The sequence below is a fragment of the Glycine soja genome, chromosome 13 (genome assembly GCF_004193775.1).
Source record: "Glycine soja cultivar W05 chromosome 13, ASM419377v2, whole genome shotgun sequence".
In the NCBI taxonomy this organism is placed as follows: domain Eukaryota; kingdom Viridiplantae; phylum Streptophyta; class Magnoliopsida; order Fabales; family Fabaceae; genus Glycine; species Glycine soja.
In genome coordinates, this window is record NC_041014.1 from 14,375,665 (window position 1) to 14,388,114 (window position 12,450).

Below are 12,450 nucleotides of genomic sequence, written 5' to 3' on the forward strand. Positions count from 1 at the left end.
GGTTAGGTTGGGAGAGTTAGTTACGAGGGTTAGATGGGAGGGTTAGATTGGAAGGTTAGATGAGAGAGGTAGTTTGAAAAGTTAGGTGGGATAGTTAGTTACGAGGGTTAGATAAGAAGGTTAGGTGAGAATGTTAGATTGGAAAGTTAGGTAAGAGAGTTAGATCGAAAGGTTAGGTGGGAGGGTTAGGCAGCAAAGTTAGTTACGACGATTAGGTAGGACATTAAGTGCATGTGAGTAAATTAGTGTACACATGTGAGTGAACAATATGCAACCTCACACATTAATATACATGACAGACTATTTGTTTAATCATGATTGTTGACCGTAGTGTTCCGTATCGCATGCCAAGGTCACATGGATTGTTCAGAAACATGTTAATGGGATAAACATACGCATGTGAGTGAATAGTGTGCAACACCACACTTTAATGGGGTGTCAGTGCATGTGAGGGTTAGGTATGACATTGCTCTGCATATCTGAAATCATGCATATGTAGACTATTATTACTAAAGTAAATTAAAAATAACAACTTCAAAGCATGCAATAACTGCAACTAGATAATAAAGATGGAGAAAAACTTCAACGCAATACAACAACAAAATATGTTAAATTATTCATTCTAATTTCAGGGTATTCTCCAGCTTCTGCTCCATGTCGGCTCAACTTAGGTCATTAACTTGAGTAGGTGATAATGAATTATGAACATCAACTTAAGTTCCATACATATTACACTTGTCATATTGAGAAATGTATGAAACATGCATGAGACACTTTCTTGGTCAATAATTTCAATTGCCCTATATTGAACTTCACCATTTAATTGATATACAGGACAACGATACCAAATGGCATTAATTATAGGCGTAACACCATTATCTGTAATTGATGACTGTATTGCAGTGATTATATTTGACAGCGTCATTGTTGGATTCAAGAGTAACGACTTTGTGTTGTCACCTCTGAAAATTGCATTTTCATTTGAACTTTGAATGATTTCACCATTGATATAAACGTATGCACAAATAGGCTCTGACCTCATTGCTAGCCCTCTTTATTTTCTCTCACAATTTGATTAGACACAACTGTGCAAAGTATTGGGTGACATGGTAGGTTTATATATGCAATCAATCATGGGTCCATGGTTCACGTGAATTAGAATCTCGATGCGTTGCAGTACCACAGTCGTGTTAACGTGCTTTGGAATCTCGAGGCCTTACAACAAGACAAAATATAAATGTGGTTTGGAATCTCGAGGCATTATAATTACATTAAGTGTAACATTGACGCCATGCGAAATGTTGAGAACGAAGCTAATGCGGTTATCGTACGCATGCGGGTGAACAGTATGCATGAAAATGTCATTGCTTCACGTGCATTAGAATCTCGATGTGTGACAGTACCACAATTGTTGTTAACGTGCTTTGGAATCTCGAGGCCTTGCAACGAGAAAAATTATAAATGTGTTTTGGAATCTCGAGGCATTACAGTTACCTTAAGTGTAATGTTAAGGACATGCGAATTATTGAGAACCAAGTTCATGCGGCTAACGTACGCATGCGGGTGAACAGTGTGCACGAAATTTCATTGATTCACGTGAATTAGAATCTCGATGCATCACAGTACCACAGTCATGTTAACGTGCTTTGGAATCTCCAGGCCTTACAACGAGACAAATTATAAATGTGCTTTGGAATGTCAAGGCATTATAGTTACCTTAAGTGTATTTGTGCTTGCAAAACTGAACACAGTTTAAATGATAAATAGATGAGAGGTGCATGTCAATACCACATTTGCATCACCCAACTTCAAATTTTATATCATTTGTATTCGGTTTACCATTTGACATCATTCTCATGGATGATAAACCTTTATTGCATCATCAACACGTTCATCGTTCACGTACTACGATTAATGAGTTAATTATTTCCTATTACCATACAATACCTGAACCAAAACCACAAATTATACCATTATTATCGTGTACCAGGTTCCAACATATTGCCCTAATCAAACAGTGTAAAATTGATCATGCATTGATCACTACATTGGTTGAATGATGGAGGCCTGAAACACATACCTTTCACCTGCCATGGGGAGAGTGCACCATCACACTCGAAGATGTTGCACTTCATCTAGGCATTAGAATCGATGGTCGTGTTGTGGCTGGACCTAGCTTCTTACATTGGGATGAGTTATGCCACGAGTTACTAGGGGAAGTCCCTCCCGAAAATGCACGTAAAGGAGCCGCATTGAAGCTGACATGGTTGCTAAGCATGTTGCGCGCACCTATGGTTGTTAAACTCTCGATTTAAATCATAAAATCTTACGATTTTACGATTCTACTAAGAGTTGACGAGTTAAATCAGAAGTAGAATCGAAACCGGAGTAGACTCGTCCGATTTTGCGTAGACTCGGATGAGTTTAGGTAGACTCGCGAGTCTGCTTCGAGTCCACGAGTTTATGAAAACCCGAAACGACGTCTTACAACAACCCCCGAAAATGACTCTCGTGACTCTCTCTACTCACTCACTCTACCTTGTTCAAGCTACTAACCCCCCAAAGTGACTCTCGCTGAGCTACTCGTGGTTGTCGTCATCGCTGTCGTGCTGCAGTGCTGGACTGCTAAGCTAATCGCATTGTGGTGGTCCTCATCATTGTTTGAAACTTGAAAGCTCTCATTTCCTGACCTAGCTCCAAGCTTTGCTCCACGACGCTAAGGTGTTTTCTTTCTCAAAGCTTCTTTGTTAATTCATCTCTGTTAATTGAAAGTTTGAAATGATGCTTATTAAGGGAGTATCTGTTAATTGAAATTCTGGCAAGGCTATTGTTAGCTTCATTGTAGTGTTGAGTTTTGGGTTCTATTGCTAAATTAAGAGAGTATCAGTTAATTGAAATCTCTGTTAATTGAAAGTTTGAAACGATGCTTAGTGTTGAATTTTGGCAACGCTAAGGTGGTCCTCCGAACATGGACAAATTATCTGTTAATTGAAATTTTGGCTTCATCAAGGGTGGGTAGTGGGTTTTGTTGTTGCCTTTTGGGTAGTGGGTTCTGTTGCTGCCCTTTTGAATAAACTCTTACGAGTTTACGATTCGATTCTACGAGTCGATTTTACGAAACCTCCACGATTCTACGTAGAATCGCGAGTTTAACAACCATGCGTGCACCATTGCCCGAAGAACCAACAACGCACCAACTACAATGCAGGTGTAGAGCTTACATAAATGTATATGATTGGCGGTGCTTTAATTCCTGATAAATCTGGAAATAAAGTTCATTTAATGTATTTGAACCTATTACATGATTTGAACAACACAAAAAAATATAGTTGGGATTCAGCTTGATTAGCAAACCTGTATAGAGAACTATGTCGAGCATCATCAGAGGTAGGTAAATCTATGGGTGGTTGTGTCATACTATTGCAGTCATGGGCTTGGTACCGCATGCCTTTTATTGCACTAAGAGTCCCACAACCCGAAATAACTTTTCCACTGGCTAAAAGGTTATTTACATATAGCGAAATGTTAATTTTTTTATTTCAACGACGTGTATTATAACATTACAATGAATACTAATTTTGTATGTTTTACATTTCAGATGGAGTGGTGGTAGATTAGAATATAGGGCCACACAACATGGTGACTTAGTCGGATATAGGTCTCGTATAGATCATATGGAGAGCCATGAGGTATAATACTATCATGATCTGTACCTTAAATATGTACATACATACTAACATGTTGCCTGGTTGGCATATATTTCAGTTTTCTTGGGTCCCATATAGAGGATTTGAAGAACACCTACCCAGACGTGCTTATAGAGACATGGAGATTTGGTCTGCATGTACTGCAATTATTTGTTTCTCGATTGTCGAATGGCATCAAACAAATCGGGTGAAGCTACAGTTTGGACTACAACAAAATATCCCTATTGATCCCATGAATCTTGATCTACTTCACCAAATTGACATGCGAGGCAATCATTACACTGATTGGATGGAATACTATATAGAGTAGATTAATATCTGGAAAAACAAACACAACAATCTTTTAGCTGGGCAATGGGTTGAAGGAATAGTGACACATACACCAGCGTACATGGAATGGTATAGGAAAAACACTACTTTGTTCTTGTCTGTTGCACAACAACTACATGATCCATACACAGCAATTACCCAAAATGTTGCAGGGTCAGGTGTTGAACAAACATATTTTGAAATTCCACATCCTCAGTCAATGTTTTCTACTCCTTCACTTGCTCGTCAAACTTTTGGCCACATTGGCGAGTCAGTCACCACAACCACCCATGAATGGATGACCGATTTATTTGGCATCGATTTCAATACACCAAATTCAGCGACATCATATTTAGCTACTTTACAATAGTTTGATGCACCGCATTCATTTGGAGAACAAGGTCAAAGTTCTTCAGCTGCAACAACCAACATTGAAAATACTAACATAGAACAACAACATCATAATAGATATTTTATAAACATGAAATTTGAATTACAATTACGTATAATGGGCTAGTTTTGCTACAATAAACAATAATGACATTACTATTTTAGTGAATAATGCAGAAAAGGATACTGACATTGATCCACAACAAGCATAACAAACTCTTCATATCCTTACAACAGGGCATCATAACTGCCTCTCTAGTTTCACAATCATTCACCTACCCCTTACCTTTTAGTCTTCACACGCCACAATAAATGCTCCACACTTCCTGAGCCACTCCAATAGCCACCAGTTACCACCCTTGGGAAAAGCCAGTCATCATCTTTTTATTACCTGCTACCTCAGTCCAATTGCACACGCCAAAATCAAACTTTTCGGTGATACTCCATTTCCAATGTTCAACACAATATTGCTGCTTATCAAAAACTCTTCATCTCCTTGCCATTACCAACATGAGCTCACAATCATCCACTGCCTCCAGCGCTATAAGTCCTTCGTATCAACTTCTCCCAACGCCCTCAATCCATTCATTTCTTTTATTTTTCTATATGTTTTCAACATTCATTTTCTTTACTCCTGTATTTTGAGAATAACACCACCTTCATCCTTTAGAATCACATTCATAAAGTACATCTGTTTATTTTAATTTTTTATACTATTATGATGCGGGCTCACTGCAGATAAGGCATACGCTTATTATATCACCCATCATCTACCAATTCATAGTCGCATTTCACAATGACATGGTAAGATTAACTATTTATACAACTATGTTGTACTCTCTACATCAAAACAAATCTATTTTCATTTTGATTGCTCATTCATTCAAGTTGTATTAGTAATCTTTTAAATGTTTTCTTCCAGGACATCATTGAAATACCATCATTTTACCACCGATCGTGGGCACCACACTATCCGCAATTTGTCCACTTCAAATACAATGGAGGCACTCACCAAATCAAAGTCTAGCAACATCGCAACAAATTTTTCTTCGTTGATGGATTCAAGGAGTTCAGAAGGGACTTAAATATTTGTGAATCCACTACCATCAACTTTTACGCTTGCGACCAGAACTGGATATTCAACTTACACTTCATACCACCCCTAGAACAACAAACATGTGGAAGACCTTGACTAACTACAAGAAAATATGTAAGGACGACTACATAAGTCACTAAATCCATGCTCGGTGCCCCTTATCCACTGGTAAATCTTCATGTACTAATTATACTTTCTTATTCCAATACTTATTAAATTATATTACTTATTTCAATTTCTACTCTATGCACTTCCACCCTCTGTTGTATTGTATGTTGATGCTTGTGCTCAACATATGACAATCCTGAGAAAACATGCCCATCCCCTTCAATGGAAAGTTAGCGTCAATGACCCTGGCACTGGCGAAAAACGCATTGTTCGACCTTGGTATCAGTTTTTGGCGGACAATGATTTCATCCATGGAGATGAAATTTTGTTTTACTTCAGGTCTTATGATAAAATTTGGGAAGTAGTTATCAGAAGGCAAAAAAATTGGAAAGACAGTGACTCAGGTTAAATTTGGTTATAGTTTATTTCAATTGCATATAATATTTTATTTTTTTAGCACAATATTATTATAAATATTCAGTTCTCTTTTTGTGGGCTACATTCATGGTTATATTTTCTTTTATTCCTACCATGCAATCAAAAATTCCAATGCTTATTGAATAAAAAACCAAACGACTCGTATGTATGCACGGGTTACAAACTAATATATATATATATATATACTGAAATTGTTATTTATCTGTCGGTAATGTTCTTTTTTTTAATACCATTAAATGGAATTGTTATTACCATTAAATGAAATTATTATCATCATAGAGTCTTGAGGCTATATTTATGTGCTGGCTACTAGTTTGAGGTATTTGGGCACTTCCAAAGTGTTTTTTTCTTGTCCGTAATACTTTGTCTAATTACTGCCCATTTCGGTGACAGCCTATGCTGTGAGTCATCTTGTTGAAGGTTCTATATATCTGAATAGATAGAAAAATGAAGTGTAGCCAGAGAGGAAAGAGAAAAAAAGTTAAATAAATCATACTCATGCAATTCTTAATTGCCCCAACAGAATGGCGTTATCTACATTGTTGAGAGCATGTAGAAATTGTTTAAAGGTTCAATGTTGACACGTAACATAGAAGAAGAAATGAAGAATGAAATTCATGCTTCAAGAATCAGCTGGACTTCGATATGGAGAAAAAAGAATGATAAAGGGTAAGACTGTACAAAATAATTATTTATCTTTTACCATTGCTTTTACAAAAAGAAATAATTATTTATTTTTGTCCATAGCACATATTTTTTCCTGTACTCCCGAATCCCTGTACTCCCGAATCAAAGCATTTATGGCCTATCAAAATGTTATCCCATATCCCAAAAATTTCGGTACATAATTGTATACATGATATTTTATAGCACAATCACCCTCGAAGGTGATTAGATTGGACTGGATGTAATATGACAGTGGTCAGGCTAATTAAGATCCTATAAGAAGGATTGTGGATCAGGCCACAAACCAATCCAGGAAGGTAGATAACTTCATAACCTAAACATAAGATGCCGTAGAGACTAAGTGTGTAGGGATCAAAATTGACCCGATCCGGGGGTAGACAGGTCCCTAGCCTCAAGCACAAGGTTCTGAGAAACAAATTGTATAGGGATTGAGACACAAACCGATCAAAGAGGATACACACTCCCCTAACCTCAAATACGAGGTACTTAAAGACTAGGTGTGTAGATATCGAAATACAACCCGATCCAAGGGATATACAGGCTCTTAGAGTCTAGCACAAAGTGCATAAAAACTAAATATTAAGAATTGAAATACAATTTGATTTAGGAGGATACACAAGCCCCTAAACTCAAACACAAAATGCAAGAAGCTAAGCATGTAAGGATCGGAATACGATCCATGGGTACTAATTTGTATTTATTTAGACCGTAATAGATATCATGTCTATTTGCATGTGATTGGTTCAGTACGTGGGACCATGCTAGTTTTTGTGTTTTTGTTTTTTTCTTATCCTGGGACATACATAGTCTTACGTCCTATAAGCGCTCTTCACGGGACCGTGTCAGAATTTCACGCGTTGAGTATGAATTTCACGCCTTTTAAATTTTCCAAATCAGGGCTTCTCCAGTGGGAAACAATAAGACATGGACAGTTATTTGTTAACTCTCCCTTTTTACAGTCCCTTTTTTTTTTTTTTTTTTTCTGTTTCTTCACTTCCTTCGAATTGTTTTTTCTGACAACAATCATCGCTATTAATAAGAGTTCCTTCCTTCACTCTCACCCAAGCCAAAGAAAGGAACAAGAACAAGAACAACAGAGTAACGTGAAAGAGAGAGAGATGGAGGCGATTGTTCCGGTGGTGGATTTCCAGAGGCTTTCAGAGGAAGAGGAGCGCAAGAAGCTGAGAAAAACATGTGAGAAACCAGGGTGTTTCAGAATCATCAACCACTCAATTCCACCAACACTCATGGCTGACATGAAGTCAGTGGTTAAATACTTGCATGACCTTCCCACGGAAATCAAAATGCGCAACAAACCCTCCGTCCCTGAGAGTGGCTATAGGGCGGCAATGCCAACAAGTCCTCTATACGAGGGCATGGGAATATATGACATGCATGCCTCACCACAAGCATTTGAAGATTTCTGCTCCAACTTGAATGTGTCACCCCGTCACAGGTTCTTTATGTTACTCTCATTCAATCCTTCTTTATTTGGCTCCAACAATATAGAATTTATTTTTGTATGCTTGAAAATTGTTATATATGAAAGTTAATTAATCACGTTTAATTACATAAATTTTAATTAAAAGTTAATTTTCCTCCAATTTATATCTTTTACTGGAACTTAGTATTAGGAATAAAAAATAGTATTAAAATTAAAATCATAATAAATGAAGGTTGGTTTATAGATAGTAGCATTAAATGAGGTAAAATTAGTTGAAATTATTTTATATTTGAAATTAAATGATGTAAAATTAGTTTATTTTTTTTATATTTGAGGCCAATAATTTTCTTTTATATTTAAGATCAAAGTAGCTTTTGTATTTGTACGAGGGTAAATAAGTAACTTTTTTCCTTTCTTATGTTCTCCGAATGATCTTTCCTCTTCTCCAAATGATACTTGGCCAGCCAAGGATGAGGTATCTATAAAAGGTACTTCAATGCTTAAGTAATAAGATCTCAACAGTGTTTTATCTCGATATTCATGTAATTATTTATACACACGGGGTGGACATGAGTCAAATCAAGCCAAACTTTACTAGGCTTGAGCTCGGCTTGAGTTGAATACGCAAGGCTTGAGCTTGACTCATTACCTATCATAGGCTTTTTTTAGAGGCTCGGCTGGGCTTACATAAAAGTCTGGTTTGGCCTACGAGCCTATTTAAAAGCCTACTTAAAGACATCTTTAACCAATTAATTGTTTTAAAACCTAGTGAAATACTAACCAAAAAAAAAATTATAAAATTTTGTATAAGTAATGTACAAAATCATATTGAATTCAAGTTATTAAAACACAAAGTATATCAAAAGAAAATGAAAAAAAAGAACATAATATTAAAAAATATATGAATTAGACATGATTTATACTAATATAGCCAAATAAAAATATTTAAATTGTCTGAAAATGTCTTTACAAAACATTCTTTTCTTTGAAAGTATTAATCTGGTTGTATTATCCTTTTAATTTAAGTCCTTTTCTTTTTGAAAATTTTTCACATGCAAGAGAACTCTCTAAGCACTTTATGCCACTTCATCCTGTCATTCATAATGCCATAAAAATGTTATAGATAATAGTTATTATTATTATTACTTAAACAAGTCGGTTTGTCAAGCTTAACAAGTTTTTTTTATAGTTTGACATTGGCCTTTTTATCTAAAAAAACTTTTAAAGAGCTTAAGCTTGACCTTTATAGTAAACAAGTCGAGGCGAGCCGAGGCGAGCCTTAAATAGACCGAGTCATAGGTCCTTGACAAGCGACTCAGCTCATTTTCATCCTCACCTTAGTGGATCTTCGACCTATGAGTTTTTTCTCAAGATTGCCTCTTTAGATAATGTATATGTAATTGTCATTGGGAAATTGATGTTATCCCTAATGATACTTTCTCAAATAATTAGGGTGATCTTTCTTTATAAAGATCATCATAAGTTGGATGAGACATGTTTAGTATTCAGTTAGACTCAGTACCTAATAAAGGGGTATCAAGTATTTGGATAGGCCAAGGACCTGATACTATAGGGGATATTAGGTATTAGGCTAGGGCAAATATCTACCCGGTATAGTACAATTAAAGATTTTTAACCACATGTTTAGATTGGATAATGTTGGAGGCAAGGAAAATTGGACATAGTATGATTTATTGATTTTCATTTATTTGCTTGGTAGAAAAAAGAGGGGTGTGGATTCAGTGACTTTGGAGGAAAACTCACTCATTTTACATCAGCAGATTAATTTGATGGTTCTGATTTTACCACTTGTTTTAATAGATCTTTTTTACTTAAATTATTAATTTAATACTTATATTTTTATATACTTTAAAATCATAAACAATATTATTAATCGTGTTAATTAACTATTAAAATAAGATTACCTTTAATGAAAGATATACACGATGTGCATAAAAAATTATAAAAAAATGTTGTAGATCTTAAACTGTAAAAATTTTCATTCTCGGTAAAAGATTTTTTATAACTAAATAATTATCAGAAATTTTTAGACAATTTGAATAATACTAGAGATCACTGGTTAAATTAAAATAACTTTACATTAATTAATTTATGCGCTCACCGCTCAGTAGTATTTTTTATAATTTTAAAGTATAAAAAATATACGAACCAAGTCAATAATTAAATTAAAAGTATTTTTTAAAATAAATGCATGGTAAAATCTAGACCATAAAAATTAATCTAATGGCTTAAATGGGTGGAAAATGAAGGTGATTTTCCCGCTTTAAAGTCACTGAATTCGATTACAAAAATGAGAGGTAGGGGTTACGAAATTTCGTGGATACTACCATTAGGGAAATCTTTCCAATTTGCCTTGAACGAGAGATGCTTTGTTGGTGCTAATGTATTTCTCTTTTAATTTCTTAAAATTAAATATTTTTATAATTAATACATACATACATATATATATATATATATATATATATATATATATATATATATATATATATATATATATAAAGAATAACAATTTAAAACTCATTCAAAGTTGGCCTAATTGTAAGAGTTAGAGTAATTAATATAAGGTATTAGATTTGAAGCTCATTGTTGTCATTATACAATAAATCATTGTTGTTATTATATAATAAATAATTGTGTCGTGAAGAAAAATGATGCAGCAAATATATATTTTTAATTAGTATATAAAATATTTTCTTATAGTTTTTTTTCACTCTTTATGATCATCTAAATTAGTCAAGAAAAAATTATATACTTTATTTCTCCTCTATTTTTTTCATTCTTACTTCAATTCTTTCTATTGTGCTTTAAATTCAGATAAAAAGAATGAGCTTGATATCTTTAACATTCATTAAGTTGATTTATTTTTTCTTCATAGGCAAATAATAAAGGAATATGGTCAAGCAATTCATGACTTGGCATCAAATTTATCACAAAAAATGGCTGAGTCTTTGGGTATAATGGATAATGATTTCAAGGACTGGCCATTCATTTTGAGGACTATTAAATATAGTTTTACCCCAGATGTTATAGGCTCCACGGGAGCACAATTGCACTCAGATACAGGATTTATCACTCTACTTCAAGATGATGAACATGTTAGTGGTCTTGAGATGATGGATGATTTTGGCTCATTTAAGGCAGTTCCTCCCATACCAGGGGCCTTCCTTTGCATTGTTGGAGATGTTGGACATGTAAGCATAGATTAACAAGATATTTTTATGTATTTGAATCACATTAGCTAAACCTTATTTTAATTTTGAACATTATGTATCCACTATAAAATAAATATATCTTTGTACAGGTTTGGAGCAATGGAAAATTTTGGAATGCCAGACATCGTGTAATATGCAAGGAAACGGGTACTCGTTATTCATTTGGTGCATTTATGTTATCACCAAGGGATGGTAATGTTGAGGCCCCAAAAAAATTGGTGGAAGTTGACCATGTACAACGCTATCGACCATTTAAGTACGAAGATTTGAGGGATTTCAGAATCACCACAGGAAAGAGGGATGGCGAAGTCCTTGATCAATATCGCATTTGTTAGTCATTTTATGCATCGAAATACATTGCCAATAGAACTTTATTTTGAAAAATAAGTTGGCGATAAAATAAATGTTGCATCCATTCTAAATAATTTAAATAGTTTGGTGTCACAACTACAAAAGAAGCTTCTACATCGGTTGAAAACCGGTATCTACGACGGGCCCCACACCGTCTTTGTTCCAGATGTCGTTGTATGTCGACAACAACAACATCGGTCATCATAGGACCCGTCTTTGTAATGCAAGAATACAACGTCAGTGGCTATAAAAGAATAGACGTTATAAAAAAGGATTCAACGACGCACATATTAGACAACCCGTCGTTGTTTTGGTCCATTTCAACGTCGGGTTCGCAAGACCCGTCGTTGTTTTGTTTCCTGTCAACATCGGTGGCGGGCTCACCACCGTCGTTGTTTTGGTCCATTTCAACGTCGGGTTCGCAAGACCCGTCGTTGTTTTGTTTCCTGTCAACATCGGTGGCGGGCTCACCACCGACGTTGTTTGGTAGTATGTCAACGTCGGTGGTGTGTACACCGTCATTGTTGTTTGAGGTTTCAACGACGGTGGCTGGAGCACCCGTCGTTGTTGGTAAATAAGGCTATAAAGACGGGTTTTCATAAGGACCGTCGTTGAAGTATTTTGCCTGCTCACAAAATTTGGGTTATACCATTCAAATTTCAAAAACAAAGCTACATTTATATACAG

The 12,450-nt window shown here is 35.3% G+C and overlaps 1 protein-coding gene across 1 annotated transcript; it reads left to right on the top strand.

The window, feature by feature from the left end:
* The first annotated feature begins 7,775 nt into the window (after nt 1–7,775).
* LOC114382828 (2-oxoglutarate-dependent dioxygenase DAO-like) lies at nt 7,776–11,843 on the top strand. The gene is made up of 3 exons (XM_028342469.1): nt 7,776–8,191; nt 11,076–11,391; nt 11,502–11,843. The coding sequence occupies exons 1-3, from the start codon at nt 7,854–7,856 to the stop codon at nt 11,745–11,747; spliced, it is 900 nt and encodes a 299-aa protein (XP_028198270.1). The 5' UTR covers nt 7,776–7,853; the 3' UTR covers nt 11,748–11,843.
* Nucleotides 11,844–12,450: the final 607 nt, after the last annotated feature.